The 24,073-nt window shown below is 52.1% G+C and overlaps 6 protein-coding genes across 6 annotated transcripts; 3 read left to right on the forward strand and 3 right to left on the reverse strand.

Moving 5' to 3' along the window:
* Positions 1 to 714: 714 nt before the first annotated feature.
* Positions 715 to 2,748, reverse strand: Z518_10127 (uncharacterized protein; the record flags this gene model as incomplete). Its single annotated transcript, XM_013412743.1, has 5 exons — positions 715 to 871; positions 997 to 1,446; positions 1,500 to 1,765; positions 1,825 to 2,343; positions 2,398 to 2,748. The coding sequence occupies 5 exons, from the start codon at positions 2,746 to 2,748 to the stop codon at positions 715 to 717; spliced, it is 1,743 nt and encodes a 580-aa protein (XP_013268197.1).
* Positions 2,749 to 9,004: 6,256 nt separating this feature from the next.
* On the forward strand, positions 9,005 to 13,056 carry Z518_10128 (uncharacterized protein; the record flags this gene model as incomplete). Its single annotated transcript, XM_013412744.1, has 3 exons — positions 9,005 to 9,821; positions 9,872 to 10,824; positions 10,876 to 13,056. The coding sequence occupies 3 exons, from the start codon at positions 9,005 to 9,007 to the stop codon at positions 13,054 to 13,056; spliced, it is 3,951 nt and encodes a 1,316-aa protein (XP_013268198.1).
* Positions 13,057 to 13,222: 166 nt separating this feature from the next.
* On the reverse strand, positions 13,223 to 14,101 carry Z518_10129 (uncharacterized protein; the record flags this gene model as incomplete). The annotated part of the gene is made up of 1 exon (XM_013412745.1): positions 13,223 to 14,101. The coding sequence occupies one exon, from the start codon at positions 14,099 to 14,101 to the stop codon at positions 13,223 to 13,225; it is 879 nt and encodes a 292-aa protein (XP_013268199.1).
* Positions 14,102 to 14,734: 633 nt separating this feature from the next.
* Z518_10130 (uncharacterized protein) lies at positions 14,735 to 15,988 on the reverse strand (the record flags this gene model as incomplete). Its single annotated transcript, XM_013412746.1, has 1 exon — positions 14,735 to 15,988. The coding sequence occupies one exon, from the start codon at positions 15,986 to 15,988 to the stop codon at positions 14,735 to 14,737; it is 1,254 nt and encodes a 417-aa protein (XP_013268200.1).
* Positions 15,989 to 17,516: 1,528 nt separating this feature from the next.
* Z518_10131 (uncharacterized protein) lies at positions 17,517 to 19,485 on the forward strand (the record flags this gene model as incomplete). The annotated part of the gene is made up of 2 exons (XM_013412747.1): positions 17,517 to 19,189; positions 19,236 to 19,485. 2 exons carry the CDS (start codon positions 17,517 to 17,519, stop codon positions 19,483 to 19,485), a joined length of 1,923 nt encoding a protein of 640 aa, XP_013268201.1.
* Positions 19,486 to 20,565: 1,080 nt separating this feature from the next.
* Positions 20,566 to 23,617, forward strand: Z518_10132 (uncharacterized protein; the record flags this gene model as incomplete). The annotated part of the gene is made up of 4 exons (XM_013412748.1): positions 20,566 to 21,484; positions 21,536 to 21,669; positions 21,718 to 22,156; positions 22,230 to 23,617. 4 exons carry the CDS (start codon positions 20,566 to 20,568, stop codon positions 23,615 to 23,617), a joined length of 2,880 nt encoding a protein of 959 aa, XP_013268202.1.
* Positions 23,618 to 24,073: the final 456 nt, after the last annotated feature.

Genomic DNA, 24,073 nt, shown 5'->3' on the forward strand with positions numbered 1-24,073 from the left:
TCCAAACACCTATCAAAAGGACGCCGAGCCGCGGTTCCAGATTCCAAGTTAGGATGTCCACGGCAAATATGACAAGGTCCGTTCTTCACATGGCGACGAGCAAAAGTCGAGGACTTGACGTTTGCTGCTTTCCCGGGGTTGAAGAAGTTGTCGTTGAGAGATTGGTTCACTGCGAGTGCTCTTTCATTCAACACGGTCATCGACGAGAGAAGGTTTCTTCTGCGGTACATTTGTCTTAAAACGACGTGCTGAAATGTTCTCGCTCAAGCTATACAATGCTTTATCCGGTCTCTCAATGATTTTGCAGTCCCAAGGAATTCGGGGGAACCGAAACTTACAAGCTTCCCCTTTCCGCTTCCTCTTGTCAAATATGTCTCTTTCGGGATGTTCCCACCAAGGGGTGCAAGCACTTCCGATCTCTGAAAGATTCCGAACGCAGGAAAATTCCACACAAAGCAGACTCGGTCTGTGTCGGGGGTCGGTGCCCTAGACAATGGAGTGCCATGTTGACACTTTTGACAACATCCCTTGATCGGACGCCGTCATTACCGCCCAAAAAAAGATTCGACGGTCTCTGGCGAAATCGGATGTTTGCTCTAATGATGCCTTTCTTGGAAGAGCCACACTGTCAATACGGAACCAACATCGATCGATGTGAGATTTTTGGGAAATAATCTCTTTCTCATTCGTGGGCCCCTAGGATCGTTTCCCCTTTTATCCAGCGGCATAAGTACTTTTCTCGCGTAGAGTCTGCCCATATTTCCAGAGGAGAATCGGAGCAGGGATCCCCAAACCGATGGCGATGAAGCCGAGGAGTGAATTTCCCCAATCGAGCCGAAGTGCTTGGTACAGATATGGCGCAAAGAGGGGACTTGGTTTTTTCGTTAGCATTGTCAGTTTTCTTCACCTTTACTCGAAATAAAGTGCCCGCGGAGAGTGGTTTGGTGGGGGAGAAGAAAAATGGCCTGATACAGTGCGGTATGACAAGATACTTACAATCCAAAACCGGCCAAACTTCGCAAAACCACGGCGGAGGCGACTGTGGAGGCGGCATACCGAGAATATGCGTCCACGATGTATGTCTGCGTACATTGGAATCCCATAATGGTGCCAGCGGCCAAAATAGCAGCCCCGATATTCGGTACGATCCAGTGAGTGTGTTCGTACGAACTCCAGCCGTAGGTGAAGAGACCGACCGGAACAAGTATGGCGCCAGGGATCATAAGTGGGACTCGAAATTCTGGCTTGCCTACATTATTGTTGCGTTTCTTCAGTTTGCGGTAGATACGGTCGTTGATGGGGGCGCAGATCTGGGTGCCCAAGAAGAAACCCACGCCGAGAGAGATGTAGTTGAGACCCCCGATTCCGGTCGATTCGTGGTATACATCCTCCCATACCATGGGAAATGTGGACAAGACGAGGTACAGGAGTCCGTAGATATAGGCCCTTTGGTCCAGTTGGTGAATTTCATTTCCTACCGGCAGTTGAAGGGCACTCACATGTACAAGGCAAGGGCCTGGATGATAGGTTGAGTTCCAAGAAGTCGAAACGGGCGAATCAGGCTCGACTTGAGGACCTTCGCCAATCTCCTGTCTGGAGACTCCCATTCGGTGTGAAGGTCGAGGTTGCCCGTTTCCTGTCGAAGCCTTCTCGCCTTGACTGCCAACAGCTTCGGTGCATAGGTCTCTCGTAAATATATGAAGCCGAGAACTTGAATGCCAGCGTCTAGGATTGAGGTTGACCAAAAACACCATCTCCAAGTCGTCTAGCCCACAGTCAGCGTGATATTGCACCATACGCAGATAAAGTGATTGAGCGACTTACTCGGAGGGCAATGAACCCCCCTGCTACTGGTCCGACGGCTGGCCCTAGTAGAGGGCCAAGAGAGTAAATGCTGATGGATTTCCCACGTTCCTCCGCGCGCCAACAGTCGCTGAGGACTCCCCCCCCGAGCGCCAAGGGTGCACTACCTCCTAAGCCACTGAGGAAACGAAATGCGACGAGTTGACCTTTGCTTTGCGCAAAACCGCAGCCGATATTAAACGCCAGGAAGAATAGGTTGGATAGTTGCAGCACAATGACCCGACCGTATATTTCAGAGAGTGGGCCAAGGAAAAGCGGCCCAATAGCATATGCCAGGACAAAGATGGAGAGAGTAAGAGACTTCTCGATGTCAGATTTCACTCCGAGATCTTGGCCCATTTTGTCCAAGGCCGGTGCAACCATCGACGATGAGACCGGCGAGATGAAGGTGAAGGAAGAAACGATCAATGTTGCAGCCCACTTCTTCCTGTATGCCCAGTTTTTGGGATTCTCAGGATCCTCGGCATTTTCCCACGTTACCTGCCAAATTTGGTTAATTGGAGTTTGCGACGAAACAAGCGGAAACAGGCATACCAAATTGGGATCTTTGGTAGACCTTGCGGACTTTTCCTTTTTCAACTCTGCGAAATCGGCTTCGAGATCCCGACTATCTCGGATGCCGAACCTGACCTCTTCCACCGACTCTCTGGTACTCGTCCTGGTGGTGTCGTCGTCAGCGGCAATTGATTCATCATCCAAGTCATCTCGTATTGCATGGGCGTGATAATGATGGGCACCATGGTCGTCCATGAATTGCGGAGAAATAATCTGGTGGGATTCATCTTCTGGGGAAGATTGGGCACGCCTTAAAGAAGCGCGGGAGAGTTGTCTGGGCCGGTTTTCGGGCGCAATTCTCGTCCTGTTTAGTTCAGTACTAGTAGTCATGACAAGGCCTTTTTGGTTCGGTGGCAAGTGGCTGTTGGCTTATCAAGAATGTCGGGGTACTTGGGGGCTGATATAGGACATAGGAGATGCAACGAAGGCGAAATATGGGGAACCGGACATGGTCACACATATTGCCGCGGTAATGCAGATTCTGATCTCACTGGATGGAAAAGTATCATAGACAAAGGAACGCGCAGATTTTGACTGCGTCACCCCGATCAAGGTGGAATCCGAACCGGAAGTCGGCACAGGACACAGGAGGGATTGGTAAAATCCTCCTCTCTTTTGGGTGCCGCTGTCCAAAGGCAGCCGTTAACGGAGACTCAAAGCCGTGCTCGGAGCGACAGCTGACTTTTGTCTCATTTTATCGGTTTCCATGAGCTCGCAAAGCATGCAAAGAGATGGAATGGTATGTACTCCGTAAACGTACGTGAGGATGGAGGACGACTTTTGCCTGGAGCCCATCGGATGCCTTAGTCATCAATATTCACGTGATATAGTTTCACGTGACACTTCATGAATGTGGATTTCTGCCAAGGATTACGGCTTACGCTAAACTACATTCGTTCTATATAAGTAAAGCGGCCAACCCCAGCAGATAGTTTTAGTTAGTTCATACATTCTCTTCCCGCCGCTACCACCACATGAAGGCGATATATACTGTACCATTCTACTCGTCGTCGTCTTCCGAGTCTAGATCTCGATCCAGATACCGTTGCGAGGGCCATTTTGCCCTCGTTGACCGGCATCGTGGAGGTTCTTCCTCACTCTCTTCCTCCTGTTCTTCTACTACTATGATGCAACTGCCAGTGTTCCGATCTACTAGATACGCGATCTAGTAGTTCTCGATCGCATCGTCGATGGATCTAGTAGATCCGGATGTCATATCCGTCGCCGATCAGGAGGAGTGTTGCCCAGTCCCCAATTTGACAGTGTGGGAGTGATTATATCAATCTTGCGCTGCCGACCCACCATGCCTAGCGCTGTGGATTACTCAGCAAAGAGGCGGAGGTGAAGGGCATACCGCAAGAAGAAGCTACTTATTCCGATTAGAGGCGACAGCGAGATCACGATACGACACGATATTCATACACCCTTGTGCGGGTTGAACCTATCGGGCAGCTAGATCACAAACACCATGGGGAGAAGTGACGGAATACCCAATTGGGAATGCCGAGAGCGCGATCGAGTAATTATCTACTAGATCTCGATCGCATCGATGGCGGCGATCCTTGATCGTGAGCGATCTAGTAGATCGGAACACTGGCAACTGCCCTCCTGAGCTGTACGCTGTCCCGGCATTTGGTTGCGTTGTAGAGCCACTTCTGCAGGGCTATTCGAATAAGTTAACCGAGGGACTAGCAGCTCAAAATTAGAAAAAAAACAAAGGACCCTCAATTCTATCGGTTCGATTGAAGGCCGAGTGTTTTACCACTCGGTTAACGCCCTTGATAGGGTCAACCACGATTTGGTGTCATTAAAGCGTAGCGTGGAGCGGAGCTTTTTTTAGACCGCGGGACCGAGGGTTCAATTTTGTTCACGTGACTCGAGTCGTTCCTGATTGGCCCACGAAATCCCGTCTCTGATTGGTCCACGAAAATGCTAAATCACATGATCGCGGGGAATGTCTCGGGAGAGCGACTCGCGTACCACAGCGACATCTAAACACCAATCGGCCTAGTTGTGCGAGCGTTGTCCGCATGATGGAAAGGTACCTGAAAACCCCCCATTTTCCTAGGGATTTAAAGTACCTTTCCATCTACCCTCACATACTTGGCGCTCTTTGATGCTCTTTCAACGACGTCGTCGACCCCTTTTGATGGAGTCCTTTGCACTCGCCTTTCCACGCCTTTTTGCACTCGATTTTGGTGTTGTGGCATGATAGACCCTCTCTGCCGCCTGGGTAGCCTGTCTGTCGCCTCTGTAGTCCTCCTGTTGCTTCGTGGCCTCGCTGCCGACCCACTTCAGGGCCGTCCTAACGCCCCTGTGAGCTTCCTGCATCTCGCAGTGTGAGTGCGCGTTCCCTTGCCTCTACCTCCTGCCAGGTACCTTTCCATCGTTCGGACCACGCTTGTACAACTAGGTCCGATTGGTGTTTAGCATTGTCGCTGTGGTACGCAAGTCGCGGTGGGCTGTCGCTCTCCCGAGACATTCCCGTTATCGTCGTCGGCTTTCCTAATTTGGTATACCGCTGTCTACTTCACAGGCCATGGACTGGGGCGATATCGTTACGGCACAGGACACCGTGATCAACATCGTCCACACGTAGTCCATAGACTAGATCCGATCAGGGCGGTCTGGCAGACAAAGGCGGCATTCTACCCATTCCTGGATGGGCCATGGACTGGATCCGATGAGGCCAACCAATCAGAGCAAAGTATTTGGTAGTTTTCGGATTATAGATTTTCCGGATCACGTGGGGTTGGCCAATCACGTGAATCTTTGTGGGGCCGCATGGGTGCGCCGCCAAGAATTGCCAAGATCAATGTGGCCGGCTCGATCACGTGAGGAAGATATTTTCAGTCACGCGATTTTATTTTGGCCCATGAGTAGCCATTGTTAGCCAGAATAGGCAACGCTGTTCTTCGTTAAGTTCTCTACCGTGTTACTTCCTCTACCCTCACACCCTGCCTCGACCCCTTATCCCACGGCGGTTTGTGTGCGCTTATCTTGGGCGAGTTTGAACTCTCCACAACCTGCGTGCGAGTCGTCACATCATACCATCGCTCTCGTTTGACCTCCTTCACGTCGATCATAACGAGCGCTTCTAGTCAGGGAGCTGGGCAAGGCTCGAAGAGATTCCCTACAATCCAAGAGATGGAAAGTTGAGCAATTGCTCGAATGGATCCAGCGAACATAACCAAACATTTTCCGCGATGACAAGGACGTTTTGACATTCAAAGCAACAAAAATTAGTGGCTCTACCTTCTTGGATTATGCTGAGGATATAGACTTCTTCAGCAGAACTCAACTGCCCCTTGGAGTCTATTGGGCTCTTGCATCTCTTGCAGGAAAAGTCAACAACAGAATAAGAGCAGACTATGGATACAACTTAGACACTAGCTAACAGTGTCAAGACGATCAACCGAATCAGACAGCCATGCCAAAAGAGGAAAGGTAATTACGCCTTTAATATACTATACGACAGTCAGCTAATATCGTTACACGATTTCTTCCGTAAAGAGTGTGGCATCCTCACTAGACGCAGCGTTATCGGGACGAGATTATCTTCATGCAACTAGTCCATGAAAGTGTGACTTTTTATACGAAATGCTCGTGTATGGAAGTTTGGAGAATCCATCCACCAAAGTTTGCGTCCGCTTGAACTTTAATCGTAGTCGATCGGTAATTGAATTGAATGTGTGATGCGGCTTCCGAAAGGAGTCCTTGATCGTTGTCCCAATGTAGCTATGCCGCCGCGATTCGCACGCGTAGGGCCGGAGGTGAACCTGATAGCAAGGTAGGTGAGCTATGCTAGGAGGGAAGTATAGAGCGAGTCTATGTACTCACTGGTAGAGGTATGATTGAAGACGAAGTTGACTATGAGATAAAGTCATGCACGACTGCAATTATATGGACCCTTCTTTGCCGTCATGGGGCGCCAAGACCCCCATACCAAGAACATGTATATAGCATGCGTTACGCAGGAACCCCTATCCGACTTCCAAGCGTGGAAGTCGATGTCGCCCCTGCACCTATATAGATAGATAGGTATCCTTTTGACGTCTTTAAAGCCTGCTGGCGAGCCTGCCCCTGACATTTGCTCTGCGGGACAAGGTTTCCCAAGTCAACAGAGCAATCATGTGATTCCTAGCCTCTCTCTGCCGATGCTGTTGTCCGTCATGCTGCCCTGACTCGTCTGACCTTCCTTTCCGTGCCTTGCCCTGGTCTCATAAGAGGCTAGCCTATAATATATGTCCAGATTGTGAACATCTGTACCAGAAAATTTGGGTAGGAAAATATGGAAGGTGAAAAGAGGCCGAACAAACGAATGTTGTTGGCTGCCATGAGGTTCGGGTACTGTTGAGGATCGACGTGTCCAAAGTGGACTCCATATGAAGAAGATCGATCAATCCACGAAACCCTTTTGTCGGCGGATCGAAAGAGGAAGCCAGTTTCAACGGCAGAGTTGCATGCGCCAACGACAACGATGTGGTTTATGTTTGGATCGGTCAACGTCACTCACAATCGTGGGCCAAGAGTTTGGAATGTATGGAATAGCCGATGTAGGCAGATTGTGGGGTCTCTGGCATTTTCGTTTTGGTACGAAGTCCATGGCCACGATGAGGTTATCGCATTCCAACGATAGTCCCCTGTTCGTAAACAAAGTGAAAGCAGGGGTAAATATTGAATTCCTTGAATATGCATCGAGGTACCAGCGAACTCGTTCCTCCGGTATCCACCCATGGGCTAGATGGTCAGCATTGACCATGAAGTCTGAGAACTCGTAGAATCCGTTGGGATTATTGGCTCAATGTCCGGATACAGTGGTTCAGCCGACCCTCACTTTTTCCGCTCGTCAAATATTGTCAACTTGAGCTGCGGGCCGAGGGTATTGGAGATCTGTAGATATGTTTTGGTCGCAACAAGACCGGACCAGCCAGCGCCAACAATGATCACTTGAGTGGGCCGGATTATGGTTCTCGAAGGAAACTTCACCGACCTTAAGAGAAGGGGGTTATGACAAGTGTCACGAACCGGGTTCTGACAAGTATATAAGCTAAGAGGTGCAAGTTTCTGTCATGAAATGACAGGATTCTTAGTCTTTTTGGGCGATCCCAAAGGGGCTGTGGACCTCTTCCTAACAACAAGTGTACCTGCTCTATGGTGAAAGGAGGGACTACCATGGTATTCCAGGTATTAATAATATTTTTTTTTTTTTTTTTTTTTTTTTTTTTGGAGGGTTGGGGGAATTATTTTGTCGATATACATAGCGTGGTCTGTGTTCGAGTCGATGCATATTAGATGATGACGCCACAAAAGAGAGGACCGTCCTGGGAACAATGTACTTACCGATTCGCCAGCATATTCGTGTTTTGGAAATAGCACAGAGAGGGCTTACCAGGATCCAGCCTCGTGCGTAAGGAGATTGCAACATGAACGCCGGACATGGCATCTAGCATGAGGGTGTGTCACCCCGAGGGAGAGAAGACTGACATGAAACCGTCGCATGCTGTAGTGGCTGATTGCTTCAGATCTCTTCCACGTAGAGGGCTCAGTGAATGAAGAAACTCGTGTGTGCACGCAGGAAAGAAAAGGCGAAAGTGGCGGGCGTGGATGACAATGGTACAAACCTCAGGTGGGTTATACCAGGCGAATAGTAGGTGCAACGAGGCTTCAGTCTATCCATTGTACAAGATCTAGTTGGAAGAGGCATCTCAGTGACTTTGAGTGGTATTGGGTTAACATAGATATGACAACGGGAACGGTGAAGAGAGATGCTATTGAAGATGAGAGGAGGATGATGCCTTGAAGTCGATCTTCCTTTTCGGGAAACCCATTGTGGCTGTTTTGATGCTTTCCTTTTTGGTATAACTATTTCATGCACGACCAAAGCATCCTATTTTCTTTGGCCATCTCTCGATCCCTCCAGCTGCCTCTTTTGTCTTTCCTGCAACACCTTTGATCAACATGGGAATCGATAAGTCAAACTCCATTGTTGAGCTTCATTCCGGCCAAAATAAAAAGTATTTGGACCAGTCAGCCTCACAGCATTCAACCATAGTCATCTATTCAGCCTTTGCAGCCGTAGCGATCCCAAGCTCTCTCCACTACCCCATCAACCCTATTCGTGATACCCGGGGGTCATTCCACTCATATGTTCATTGCCTGAGTTTGCCTTTGGGGAGCTCTGAGAAGTTCTCCTCCGATCTTCGCAGGGGCACTTTTGCACCATCTTCGCTTAGAGCGCCAACACATCATCGCACCACCTCGCCCGGAGCTGCCCACGACCTATTCCGGTTTAGAATACGAGGCCATCAAGATGGAGGTTACGACGCTGGCAAAGCGGCTCGGGCCCGGACAAAATGCCAGAGTCCAGCGCTTATAACCGAAGCATAATTACTCCAACCCTACCAAACAAGTGATATGATCGTCGTCTCTCAAGTTCCTCCGGGCCTCTGGCGAAGGCAGATATGTGTGCAGTCAATCGATATATGCCGCTGGCAACAGCCATTGTCTAAAGGGATAAGACGATACAAAATTCCGACCCTCGTCGTTTCCTGGCCAGTCGAAATTGTTGGGTCAATAGTCAGACATGACGGAAGACAAGGGAAGAGAAGATATCTCACCTTCTCTGCTCGGCGACACTTCAGATAGATCTCTTTCAGCGCCAGCAAAATACGAGCCACTGTCCGAGCTTAACGAGGCCAGCAGAAATCGTCAGCTTGTCGATGTTCGGGTTCAAAACATATCAGTTACAGTCAACCCAACTAAAGGTTCTCCGTTCTCCTCCATCGAAGCTTTCAAATCGCAAGTCCTCCGGAGCCCATTTAAACCACCCATCAAGGAGATCTTAAAAGATGTCTCAGCACAACTTCCGAGTCGTAGCCTCACCGCCATAGTGGGTGCTAGCGGAAGTGGGAAGACCACAATGTTAAATGTCATCTCTCACCGTGTCACAGACCCCAAGTTTCAACAGTTCGGAACGGTGACGTACGAGTCCTCGGTCGAGTCTCTGGGCCAAGATGCGGCTTCCGGACGCATCGGAATGGCATATGTCCTTCAGCAAGACATTCTCCTTCCCAGTCTGACAGTCCGAGAGACCCTCCAGTATGCAGCTGATCTACGTCTTGCAACAACCAAAACAAAAGCCGAACGCCAGGCCATGGTTGAGACTGTAATAAAGGAACTGGACTTGCACAAATGTGCCAACACCAGAATAGGCAATGATGCTCACAAGGGATGTTCGGGAGGTGAGAAAAGACGAACCAGTATTGGCATCCAATTGCTCGCGGATCAGCCTGTTCTCATTCTGGACGAACCGACGACCGGGTTGGATGCTGCGTCGGCAATCCAAGTGGTGCAGACTCTCAAAATCCTTGCGCAACGGGGAAAGACCGTCGTCATGACTAGTAAGTGTTTCCCGTTGATAGACCCTAACCGCAGGATCTGACCGGATCAGTCCATCAGCCTCGGTCGGAAATATGGCGGCTGGTTGACAACCTTGTCCTGCTTTCACGAGGGTCGCCCGTCTACTCCGGCCCGGTGGGAGAATGTCTTCCTTACTTTGAGCAAATCGGGCACAAAATGCCCCCATTCTTCAATCCTTTCGACTTTGTCATTGATCTGGCCGCCGTGGACCTGCGCTCCCAAGAATCTGAACGGGCATCCCTTGTTCGTGTCCGGCAGCTCCAAGAAGCCTGGAGAACGAAGTCGGCTGATACACTTGACGACCCAACCAGACCACCGGCTGGGGAGGCTCTGACTGCGAGCAAGCCCGTACTTGGGGGAAATCCTTTCAACGAGATGCTCCAAGAAGTCCTTGTGCATACTCGAAGAGCATTCACGGTGACCTGTCGTGATCGCCTCGGCCTTCTTGCCAGTATGGTCGAATCCCTCAGCATGGGCATTATGAGCGGTTGGATTTTCTACCAGCTGAGTAGTGACCTGGCCGGTATCAGATCCAGGCAAGGTGCCATGTACTCGGCGTGCGCTTTGCAAGGATATCTCATTCTTCTCTTTGAGACTTATCGATTGACGATTGACATTGAGGTCTATGATCGAGAGCGGATCGAAGGTGTGGTGAAGCCCATAAGTTTCATCATCAGTAGAAGGTTTGCTCGAATACCACTGGAAGATTTCCCGGTGCCGTTGCTCTACTCGGTGATATTCTACTTCATGGCTGGCTTTCGAGCGGATGCAAACCAATTCTTCACATTCTTCGCGATACAGCTTCTCTTACACATGATCGCCGTGAATCTCGCCACGGTGTGCGTCGCCCTCCACCGGCAATTCATGATTGCATCCCTGATCGCCAATCTCACATTCACGCTTCAGACAATGGGATGTGGATTCTTCATTAATACGCGTTCAATTGCACTATGGCTGCGATGGATCAAATGGACCGCTTATGTGGTATGTTTCCTGCCGTGGGAAAATATGTTTCAATTATTGACGCATTTACAGTTCTACGCCTTCGGAGCCCTTTGTACCAACGAATTTGCCGGCCATTTCTACGATTGTCCAAGCCCGGGCGGCCCCCAGGATCCAGTCTGCAAAGAATACACGGGCACATATATATTGGCCTCATTGGACCTGCCCTCAAATTGGTTGTGGAGACCCATCGTTGTTTTGTTCGGTTTCGGCTTGTTCTTTTTCATCCTGTCCGGAGTCATCCTTCAGGTGATAGCGACCGAGGTTGAAATGGCAAAGACCCATGAGAGCAAGGCCACGTATTCCACGGAAAGTTTACACCATACTGCCCGATCCGAGGATGAGAACGGCGCCATCACCGTCGCCCTCGACCAGTTTGGACTGGAAGTCGAGTCAAAGAGACTCTTCAAGAGCAATCGGGCCAAGCGCATCTTCCATCCGATCAGCACCACATTCGAGCCCGGAGTTTTGAACGTGATAATGGGACCATCCGGCTCCGGCAAGTCCTCCTGTCTGAACGCAATGGCACGACGTCTGCATGGATCTCCGTTGCTCAAATATTCGTCGTCGGGCAGAATGCTTCTCAATGGATCCACCGCGACAGACGACGTCATCACATCCATCTGCTCGTACGTGCCCCAGGACGACTGCGGTCTCCTTCCCTCTCTAACGGTGCGGGAGACTCTCCATTTCGCCGCCCGACTCCGGCTTCCATCCTTCTTGAGCCACGAGCAAAAAGTCCGGCGCGCCGAATCGGTTCTTCTGAAACTCGGGCTGAAAGACTGCGCAGACACCCTGATCGGCAGCGACATGGTGAAAGGGATCAGCGGAGGCGAGAGACGCCGTGTCTCCATTGGCATACAAATCCTCACGGACCCTCGTGTCCTGCTTCTCGACGAACCCACTTCCGGTCTTGATGCGTTTACGGCCTTTTCCATCATCGAAGTTCTAAAGAGCCTGGCGGACGAAGGGAGGACGATTATCTTCTCCATCCACCAACCACGATCAGAAATGTTCACACAATTCGGTGGCGTATTACTATTAGCGAAAGGGGGCGACGTCGTCTATGCCGGCAAAGTGTCCGAGATGCTCCCACACTTTGAGAAATTAGGGTTTGCGTGTTCTGAATCAGCCAACCCTGCCGACTTTGCACTCGACCTCGTGTCCGTCGAGATGCCGAAATCCTTACAACAGAAAGACCCTCCTGCGACGACACTGACCGCGGACACCAATGCCATCGACGCCATCAATGCACCCACCGTCGTGCCGACCATGCCCTCGAAGGAAAAACACCTCACCTTTCCCGCCGAACTCGGCATCTACACACGAACTCGACTGTCGTTCCGCCATGCCTTCCCCATCCTTCTTCAACGCGGCATCATCAATCTACGCCGCCAACCAAACCTGCTCACAGGCCGCATCTCCCAATTCGTCGGCCTGGGGATCGTGTTCACCGCATTCTTCTCCCCGCTGCACACAGACTACTACTCCGTGCAGACACGCGTGGGCTATATCCAAGCCATGTCCAGCATGTTCTTCGTCGGCATGTTGAATAGCATTGCCATGTACCCTCCCGAACGCGACATCTACTACCACGAAGACCGCGACGGGACGTATGCCCTCGAGGCGTTTTTCCTATACTACGCCGCGCTCGAAGTCCCCATGGAACTGGTCGCGTCCATGATCTTCTCGCTCCTGACTGTCTTCGCCGTCGGCCTGCCCCGGACTGTTTCCCAGTACTTTCTCATGGCGTATTCGGCCTTCTGCGTCGTGTCGTGCGGCGAGAGTTTTGGGATTTTGTTCCTGACTGTGTTCTCGCACACTGGCCTGGCTGTGAGCGTGATGTCGGTCGCGCTCTCCATCTCGGTGCATTTGGGCGGTGTGCTGAGTATTAATATCGACGATTTCCTGGCTGCTGTCAATCATATTTCGCCTGTGAAATGGCAGGTCGGGGCGCTCTCGAGTTTTAGTTTGCGGGGCATCGAGTTCTCGTGCACGCCGGAACAGACGCTTAGCGACGGAAGCTGTCCGATCCAGACGGGCGAGCAGGTGCTGGATCTGTACCGGTTGAATGTTGATACGGCAACGTATGCATTGGCCTTAGGGGGTGTTACTCTCGGGTATCGTCTGTTGGGGTATCTGGGGTTGAAGGTCAGGAGGGCAGATTGGAAGGGCCGGATGGTGGTGACGTGGAGGAAGAAGAAAGGGAGATAAAGCCCATGAGATTGCAAATCTCTGTGAAATTTTATCGTCGAGCAGGGTATACACAAATTTAGAACACGCCCAGACGAAATGAATCTACTCCCCGCACACTCCAGAAACCCAGCCCCCTTTCAGAATGAGTCACGGTATGTGGATATCCCGGTTCTCTTTCGTCTCTTCATTCCATCTTCTTCGACTCCTTCTGCTTCAGTCTCTTCTCAAAAACATCCAAACCCGATAATTTCTTCCACATGCCATCCATCATGCCAATAGGCATGAATGACGCGATCCAAATCCGCATAGCGGCCGTACCTCGCCAGATTTGCGCAGGCGGATTGCACTTGGACAAATCCTTCACGACTTGGCCGGCCCAGACGTCAGCAGCCATGAGCTCCATACCTCCAATATCGCCCTTGACGTTGGCCTCGATCCGATCGCGGACTAAGCCGTATGTGCTATTGGCCGGGAGCCCGGGTTCCCAATGCGTAGCCATGGCAGCGAAGATATTCGACTGGACGCCTCCGGTCTTCAGGTCAATGACTTTGACGCCGAACGGTTGAAGTTCCAGGCGCAGGGTCTGGGTAAACATGCCCGCGGCGGCTTTGGAGGCATTGTACGCGCCTTGCCACGGCGCGCCCATGACACCCATGATCGAGGTGTTGTTGGCGACGATGGCGCCGTGGGGGGCGTTGCGAAGCAAAGGCAGGAATAGCTGCGTCGTCCGCACCAAGGGCCACACGTTGAGCCGGAAGAGTTTTTCGATCTCCGAGATCTCGTCATCCATTAGCGGCATCATGTAGTTGGATCCGGCATTGTTGATGAGGATGTCGAGCGAACCGCCGGTCAGAGAGGAGACTTCTTGTACGCAGGTTTTGATGGAGTCATCGGAGGTGACATCGAGGGAGAGGGTCTCGATTCCGAGCGCTTTGAGGGATGCCATCTTGGCGGGATTGCGGGTGGTTGCGAAGACCCGGTCGCCATGCTTGTGGAAGGCTACGGCCAATGCCGCTCCGAGACCGCCATCAGAGCAACCTGTGATAAGGACAGTGCGAGGCATGACTTCTGGGTGTCTGGCAAACATTCGTGAAATCGACGAGAAAACCATAGCAGACTATAGGAACGAAGAGGTCAACTGCTTAGGATAGAGAATGTTGCGGGACCGGAGCCTTGTCCAATATTTGGGGGATGCCTAAGGATGGCTGACCCAGGCGTCTGTGATAAAACTCTCATGGCCATATCCTATGAATTGGTCAGCCAGATGCGATTTATAATCGACTTAGTCGCTAGGTGCTAGATATGGCGAGTCAACCAATATTTCGTCCGTCCGTAGAATGCCCCAGCAAAGCAGCGACAGTGAAAGTTAAATGTTTTCGTGACAATGGAGTCGGTTGGAATGTTCTGCCGATAGACTGCGATGAAGTGGTAGTAAGTGATCAAAAGAGGGCCCCGGGCCCCGGGCGGGAGAGGTTATGCACAATGGGGCCACGGAGAGACATTTCTTCCGTACCACCAAGCCTTAGAGGAGGGCCCACCATATCGTAGAGGTGTATACATCTTGGCATTTCGAAGTTGACGGATGAAATAGGATCATTGGTGTTGATACTCGTCGCTGAATTCTGACCATCCAGGCATTGCTGTTTGGTCCGACGGCCGAACATTCATCCGCATTTACCTTCGCGGTTGGTATAATTCATTTCGCCCGGTTCTGGCTTGGTTTCAAAACACCTCTGTCCCCTCCTCCTCCTTTCCTCCATAGCCATAATGCTTCAATGGCATACGCTTTGGCACTGGCATGTCCTGATTGGCGATTGGCCTCACTCATCATGACTTCAATGGGCCTCTCTTTTTCGATCACGGACCACAGCGCCTCTGGGAGTTCGCTTCCTCGAGAACCGAAGTCTCCCCTTCCCAGCCTGTATAAAATTCGGCCCAATGTCTGGTAAGCCATGCACCGTTGGTTGGGGAGGGTCGATCGTGCTAGCATGGCTAGTTCGAGTATGGTGTATCCAGCGCTGCTCGGAGCGTCACCATGGTGATGGAGACCCTTCTTCACATCAATCTCTAAGCTTTGCCTAGGCGGTATTAGACGGCCATCGAAGCCAAATCGTAGAGCTGAGGCGAGAAAAGACTCCTTTTCCGGATTGTAGAATGATGCCTGGTTTTCTTCTTCCGTTGGATCCTGGAGCCAGTTCAGCGAAGAGACATCGTGTGGGGTATCCGGGAAGTAGTGGGATCGGAGATCGGATAGGAAGGAGGGATCATCTGAATCTAAGGGGACATAGTCGTCTGCTGATCGCGGAGGAACAGGGAAATGTATGGCGGGTCTGGCATCGTTACTCTGAGCCGACATGGCAGCGGCCTCGGACAAGTTCGAGGTGGTGGCGGCCGTATTTCGAGAATCGTCGGTTTCCCCTGTCTCTTCTGCATCGTCCTCCGGCCACTGCGCCTGATCTTGTTGATCTTCATCAATATTGGCCCGTTTCAGAAGACGGTCGAGGAAGGCCGGGTTCAGGTTCTGCATCAATTCGGCTCGGGCTTCTTCAATATCCTCGATCGACATTTCCGCAATACGCCTCTTATTTTCCTCACTGATTTCGGCCTTTGACGGGCTTCCTAAATCCACGCCATATTTCTTGCCCACGTGATGTCTAATGGCCGTGTCGGAGGGTTCGACATGCGAGGAGGCGGGCGGTCGATCGGGCAGATGTCCTGCTTGCTGTCTCTTCTTGAACGCCGAGACATTTCGACGCGGTTTGTGCTCAGGAAAGCCGGACTTGGAGGATTTGAGAGAAGGTGCAGCGGGTGAAGTGTCCGATTCGTGCTCTTGGATCTCTTTGACAGAGAAGGGAGTGTTCAGAACCGACGAGGATTCTTCATCGAGAGGCCTCACCGTGAAGTCGTCTGCGTCCAGATCCAGTTCGAAGCGTTGGCCCCGGATAGCCATCTTGCCATGAATTCAGCAGAAGGTCAAGTTGTGCGGTGCAGGCAACAGATTCCCAAAACGATGATGGGGAGCCCAAGGTGGGATAGCGCAAGCCGCCCGGGGCTAATTTTACGAAAGTCCACTTCGGCTTAGCGCGCTCCCTTACGCGGACCAGAAGTGTTACGGTCGAGATCAATCCGGGGAGCTAGTGAATGAAAACCACAATGCGCAGAGAAGAGAATACGTGCAGATTTGGGTTATGTCGACCAGCTGGTTCTCATGCAGTACCAACTAACATATATTTGATGGAGACAGTTCATTCATCACTCCCACCGCGCTCCAATGAGCCATGCATGTCAATGTTCCCAACTTGGTGTTGGATCCGGAGTGAGAATCCGAAACTGGACTTGGCACCAGCCACCAAGCAGGGATATTGGATCTGACCATGATGGGGATCTGCCCGGTCCTTTGCGATCCAACAAGGGGGGAAACATTTTATCCCGAGAACAATCAAAGATTCACAGCCGGCTGTTGAAAATGAAAAGAACCATCCCGTGCCGCCAGGAGTGAACGGGCATCATATGTTGTAGCAGAGCCAGACCGCCATGGCGGAGAAAATGCCTGAAACCAAAGAGAATGGGAAGATGCAGTGGAGGAAACTGACGGACGCCGCAGCATAGTTACAGTTCGCCAGTCACCGTTGGCCAGTCATAACATTGATCCCTATCCTCCTATTCCAGTTACCTAGTCTTATGGATTTCTGCCTCTTGAGGGCTCCCGCTGCGCTTCCCTTGATTGACTGACGGACTAACTTTTGTTCTATGAAATCCTCGCTCATCCATTCATCTCGTCGCCATCCACCATGCCAATTTGTTACCAGCATCTCATCTCCCATCTCCATCCCCCCCCCATCCTTTTGCCTCTCGGTTTTCCCCCTTCCCCTTCACTTCTCTTTTCCTTCATCGGGCCAAAAGTTGGGAGTCTCGTGTTTTGCTGCCTTGTAACCCATTCCATGCTTCCCCCGTTCCTCCCTTTGTCTGCCAATAATTCCCAATTCCCAGTGCCCTTTTGTTTTTGACTTGCTTCTTGTCCAGATACTTATATGTCTTCCTTTTTCCACCTACCTTCTCTTCCTTTCTCGACCTCTTTTCCTCTCCTCTCGGTTTGATTGTACACCTTGCGGTGTTGTCTTTCTAACCCTGTACGCCAGACAACGTATTTCTCTATTTTTTTTTGATGTTCTCTGATTCCGCCATCGCGCTTTCGATCACTGCACATCCTCGCCACTAAGCTTCCGCTAACAATTTTCCATACCGGTCGGTGTTGTTGTCTCAACCCTAGGGCGTGCAGTTATTCACTTGACTCATTCCTCACATCATTTTTTTATTTTTCCTGTGTCTACCAACCCGCAACCCAACCCGACTCGGGCGTACTTCATCCCCACCACTCTCTGTCGCGACATCCACACCATCGCGTCTGATCTTCTCGTTCATGCTCATCGCGCGGGTTTGTTGTTCGACCGTTCGCTCGGTGGCGGCTGCAGGCTGAAATGGAGGTGGGAGATGGACGAAGTTCCTCCAACGACCTATCCAGCGCCCCTCCCAGTGATGCCGAAAGCACACCTGGTCCTCTGAGCCATCTCACCGCCCCGTATGGCCATCGCGACAATGCGACATCCGACAGTTCTGGTATCGCCGGCCATCTGAGTGCGCGACAGACCCTTCCTGCCAGTGCAGGTGCTGCGGCGGCGGCATCAGCCACATCTGCAGGCACACGCCAAGAACCGTCTCGCGAATCGGGTCAGCCACCGCCCGTCAAGACTCGCAAGCCACGGAAGAGGCGTGACCCGAATGCGGCTGGTGAGCCCGAGAAAGAGAAGAAGGAGCGAGCCACTCGACGACCTCGGGGTGCTTCAACGACGGCTACCACGTCGCGCAAGAAGCCCAAACTCGAACCCACAGACGACCACAGTACGATTTACATCCCGAGACCCAACAGTTCCGGCCTGCAATCATCTACGCTGGTCCAACCGCTGGCCTTCTCCTCTACGCAGGCTGGCGCCGAGAATAGGAAGGACGATGCGGCCAAGTATTCCGCATTAGGGCTCTCGATGCACGACGCTGCGATGCGGCTTCAGCCCCAATCACACCTTCATGCTCCAATCCCCAACTATCGTCTCTCGGACTATGCTCTCAATGCACCGGTTCCGACTCAATCGACGCCCCCTCGCGCCGCGGGCATGTATGATCCCATTCGATCCGTCACCATTCAGAGACCGGTCGACCATGTTCCCCCCTCCTCGACCACATTACCGCCCACCGATACTCCGCCGAGGCCGACGTACAACCCCAGTGCATCTCCGGCGATCTCGGGCATTATCGATCACCCCACCGAGCCGAACTCCACCCCACCAACCACGTTGGCGACTCATCCACCCAAGGCAGAACAACCATACAGTCATGCCAACGGCAAAGCCGTGAATTCACCACTCGTGAAAGGCAATCCCGCCACGGTGGAGGTGGACCCGATCACCGTGAATCATGATCAACCCAAGAAAGCGGCGACGGCGAGGAAAGTCCCGTCCGAAGCACCGACACGTGCAACATCGCCCAAACCCGGCCGAGCGAAAGAACAGGCCCCCCCGCCTCCGCCTGGGTCAGGCCTTCTCTCTGCAAGCCTCTTTGGGGGAGACTCGTCGAGTGATGCGGCGCCCAAGGATTCCGGAAAAGGACCCAACATCGTTCTCCACGTCGACCTCACCGATCCTAACAATCGGGTCATCAATTTTGCGCGGATGGCGGAAGAGAAGTATGGGTTCGCGGCTTTGTATCCTCGTCAAGCGGCCCAGAAAGAACGTTTGGCCAAGGTCGCCGCGGCGGGCGCAGCATTGGAGCGATCCGCGTCCGGAAGCAAATTTGGAGAGACCTCGGCTGGAGACAGTGGAGACGAAGACCTCAGTGTCGACATTGAACGTGACTCGGACAACGACGGCGATGTGGCCATGTCCGGAGCCAACGGGGGTCCCGAGCCGGTCAACAGTGGGACGGACGCACCGGGACCAAAGCGTCGGCGGAGACGAAAAATGGAGGAGTACAACCAAGATGATCCCTTCATTGATGACAGTGAGTTGTTATGGGAGGCCCAAGCAGCCGCGAGCAAAGATGGCTTTTTCGTGTATTGTGGTCCACTCGTCCCCGAGGGGGAGAAGCCTGCCGTTGAGAGGTATGTGCATTCCGGCCTGCTGGACACGTATACTGACTGTTATCAGAGCGGATGGAACCATCAAACGGGGTCGTGGTCGCGGCAGAGGCGGCGGCCCTGGTTCCCGCGGAGGTCGAGGCAGTGCCGCCGCTTCTGAAGGAGGCGCTGGACGGGGGGGAGGACCTGGTTCTCGAGGCGGAGGGATTACTCGAAAACCTCGAATGACCAAAGCCGATCGATTACAGTTGGAGAAAGAAAAGCTTGCGCGAGAGAAAATGGCACCGATTATGGCCAAACCAACGGCATATCCGGGTTGACAGGCCGACATATTGTTGATTCTTGACAACGGGTATTCGGAAAAACTGACACAGATTTCGGGATTGGGGCTGGCGATGACTACTGTACGGATTACAAGAATTTTTATTGTGCATGGAGACTCGGGTCCGACGGGTGAGAATTGAGCTGGGAGACATGACTCCCTGTGACAGCCAAACAAAAAAAAAAAAAAAATTTAATTGCAGCTTTGGAGCTGATGAAATGTGCTTATCGACAGGATCGATGAAAAAGTAATGGCTCCGGTATTGAGATTCAAAGATAATGCACGAATATTCCACTCACATAGGTGGATAGAGCACAAGTTACCCTGGACTTTTGTTGTCCTTGCTTTCTATTTCCCAATTTATTCACCGAGGGGGGTCCCACCCATCTCACTAACGTCATTCTACATAGGGGCCGTTACGGGGCTCCCGAGCAGGCTAGTTGAACGAACGCCAACCAGATGGGGAAACCCAGGGCCATGGGGGAATGTCAAAATGCCTTATTTTACTATTGGAATTGCACCAATGAAAAGTTTATCATCTTCTGCCAATGGTGGGATGCGCCGCTGATCACCATATATCGACAGGCAAAATTCGCACCAAGAACATTTAATTTTAGGCTACATGTTACTAGTCACTAACAGCAATACTTACAATGGCGGTCTCTGGTCTCGTCAAAAAACTCTGCTGCCGAGGGCTACTAACCAAGAGGCGCTGGGGTGGCTACTCCCATTAGCTCCAGAGTATCCCAATCGCCAAAACTTGACCCTCGCTTGCACTTTACCACTCTTAGCTATCACGTCCAACTTTCACCATCCATCATCGCCATCGCCGCTTTGCTAATCTACTTACATCCGCTGCATTTAACCACCATCCTCTATCACCAGGAGCCAATTCATTATCCTTGCTACAAGCATGCAGTGCCGGGGCACACGCCTTCTTCCTATACCGAGCTGCTCAAGCCCATGCTAATCGCAGTTCAACGGCCACCCTCACAATTCTTCCCTCTCCGCCTGGCGGGGTCCCATCCCGGCCGTCGTCCGTGTCGCAGCCAACAAGAAAGAGGAGGACGGAGCAATCATGGATGGCTTCTATGGACAGCCCTATTCGGGCATGGACCCGCGACAGTCCATGGACGGATACACACATGATGATAGTATGAACGGTATCGAACCCAGTGCGGTGGATACCGCCGGCGTAGGTCAAGCGCAGACTCTACATCAGATCATCAGCCAGAATAACGAAGAGTTGATACGCCGACGAAACACGTTTCAATCCCAATATCGGCCAACCCCCAACGGCCATGGCCGAAGAGCCTCCATGCTCGAATTCGGCTCTTCCATGGAGAGCGATCTGGCCCACTTCCAGTTTGATCCTCCTCCGAATGAGCCTGAAATAAACATGGCGAATTCCGCATCCCATATGCTACCGATGTCCAAGTCTCTCGACCCTCGAAAAGTTCGTTCCCGGGAGGATTTGTCCCTCAACACACGCTTTTCTCAGATGAACACCAATTTTGACCCCATGACGGCGGTCCATTCGTTCTCGCCCATGGTCATGTCGAGCACATCGGTCGGGGTCGAACCGTCGGCCGCATATATGCCTTCGACTATCGACATGTCGATAGATTTTGATCCGGTGACCGGAGGCGCCAACCCCGCCAACATGCCATCGGGTCCTCTGCCAGGACAAATGTTTTCGGCTTCCCCGGTAGACCAGAGTTTCTCGATGCCTTATCAGCCCTCTCCCCACGACCCCGGTGGGGGATCCCTCAGTCCTCAGGTCCAGAGTCAGATGGTGTCCATGGCGCAGGCCGTGCCGTCCATTCCTCCGCCATTTCCAAACCCGCCCCAGCCACTCCGCAAAGAAACTCCACTTTCAACAACATCGATGTCCATGGTAGCAGGTCCCTCTTCCACAATGGCACCTTCGGCACCCGCGCCAAACGCGCGCTCCCGAAGACTATCGGCAGACGTTCCAACCCCCTTTTCTGCGCATGGTATGAAGAATCCGAAATCAGTCATGGAACCAAGCTGACCCCAGTCATGAGACATCACGCCAGACCCCAGGCCCATGAATCCGCCCCGGTTTGCTCGGATGCCTCAATTGCCCGGTGGCCCAATGCCACCTTCCAAATATGCCAACGCATATTCGTCGAGTGGGTTTGACATGCTCGGTGTTCTTGTCGGTATCTCCTGGGCCCTCGCCCTGATTCGACTAACAAGGCGATAGATGCGAGTTGCAACAAGACCGAGGCCGGAAATCAACATTGGCCCGGTGGACCTCTCTTGTGCTTTTGTCGTCTGCGATATCGACAAATTTGACCTACCAATCGTGTATTGTTCCGAAATGTTTGAACGACTAACCGGTTACACGAAACATGAAATTCTAGGTCGCAATTGCCGCTTCCTCCAAGCTCCGGACGGCAAAGTGCAATCGGGCGTGAAACGGAAGTACGTCGACGACAACTCGGTCCTGTACCTCAAAAACCAAATTTCGAAACGAGCAGAAGCGCAACTCAGTTTGATCAACTATCGAAAAGGTGGACAACCATTCATGAATCTTCTCACCATGATTCCGATCCAATTTGATACCGAGGATTACAAATTCTATGTCGGGTTTCAGGTGGATCTGGTCGAACACCCGAGCTCGGTTTCGGGGAGAAATCCAGGTAAGGGATGATTTGCACCTCCTGAACGGAGAAATCATGATCGGGGAATCTGCTGACGCGGGGGGGGGCCCAGATGGAAGTTATTCGATCAACTACAACAGAAGTGCGCTCCCGGCCTATGCTCTCCCGGCACCACCGGATCCCAGCCAAGGGTTGCAAGAATTGGGCCAAACCATCCCCAAAGATGAAGTGTCCAAGGTTTTGACCACATTGGGGCGTGGGGACTCGGACCTTTCTAAACGTATTGGGGACAAGGTCCTTCTGGAAAACACCGATGACGTGGTGCACGTTCTCTCATTGAAGGGCCTCTTCCTCTATCTTTCGCCGGCCAGTCGAAAAGTCCTCGAGTATGATGCGCGGGAGCTGGTGGGCATTGCCTTGTCCTCGGTATGCCACCCCAGTGACATTGTGCCCGTCACTCGCGAGTTGAAGGACTCGTCAAGCGGAGCCCCGGTTAATGTCGTCTATCGAATTCGGCGAAAATACAGTGGTTATACCTGGTTTGAAGCTCATGGCAGTCTGCATACCGAGCAAGGGAAGGGCAAGAAATGTATCATTCTCGTCGGGCGGGAGAGACCGGTCTATGCCTTGGACCGTTCAGAGCTCTCATACGACGGGGGCTTGGGTGAAAGCGAGCTCTGGTCCAAGATTTCCACGTCGGGGATGTTCTTGCATGTCTCTTCGACCTCTCGAGTCATGCTCGACCGACTCCCTGAAGATCTGGTGGGAACCAGTCTTCAATCTTTGATGAGACCAGATTCCAAGAAGGAATTCTTGCGTATGCTGGAATCGGCACGAACTGGAGAAAAAGTTACCTTCCGGCATGATCTTCAAAATCGACGGGGCCAAGTTTTGCACGCGCAGACCACCATTTATTCGGGCGATGCCCGGCCGGGCTTCAAGCCGACATTTCTGCTGGCACAAACTCGACTATTGAAGATGACACGGGCTACCCTTTTGAATCAAAAATCGACGAATACATCATCGTCGAGAACTGATCCACCGTCCGTCGGACCTGGAACCCCGGCCCCGCATACGTCGGGACATTCCACCACGATAGCGGTGGCGACGGGACCTTCGTCTCTGTCATCGGAAAGCGGACTGGCTGACGTCCGGGGGAATGTGACACAAGTAGGTAGCCATGGGTTGAGTCTTGGTAACCAGGACGAAGCCCTGGCATCCGATGACAACATCTTTGATGAGTTGAAAACCACCCGGAGTTCAAGTTGGCAATTCGAGCTTCGGCAAATGGAGCGCCAGAACCGGATGTTATCGGAAGAGCTCCAAGCGTTACTCAGTCGCAAGAAGAAGCGCAAGAGGAGGAAGGGTCTTGGCCAATTAGAAAAAGACTGCGCCAACTGTCACACCCGAGTTACTCCTGAATGGAGACGAGGACCGAGCGGTAATCGCGATTTGTGCAATAGTTGTGGTCTTCGCTGGGCAAAACAGGCAAGTTTGTAACGTTTTTCGTTCACCAATGGGATATTCCGTGAATGTTGGAATGGAGGCTAACTTTGATGCCCAATACAGAATGGACGTGTATCACCCCGCAAGAACTCCAGCCAAAGTGATAAGGGTTCAACGTCACCCGCTCAGGCCGTGACCACCAATCCTCCTGAAACTAAGAACGCTGGGTCCTCCGAGACGAATGGCGGTAGCACCAGCCCAACCACCGGAATCGGATCGACGGGCCACGAAAAGATTGAGAGCGACGCATGGCGAGGCCCAATCCCCCCAAATATCGATGAAGTCGACGAACCTCCCCACCCAGACGTATTGCCGACATGAGTTGGTTCTGATGGAAATATTTTGACAGATACCAAACCCAGGCCAGGCCATGCATGGGTGGGAAACGAATCCTCACCCGGCATGGTCATCGAGGTGGAACTAGATGATTGATGACTTTGACCGGCATCG

Source organism: Rhinocladiella mackenziei (genome assembly GCF_000835555.1).
Source record: "Rhinocladiella mackenziei CBS 650.93 unplaced genomic scaffold supercont1.8, whole genome shotgun sequence".
Lineage (NCBI taxonomy): Eukaryota > Fungi > Ascomycota > Eurotiomycetes > Chaetothyriales > Herpotrichiellaceae > Rhinocladiella > Rhinocladiella mackenziei.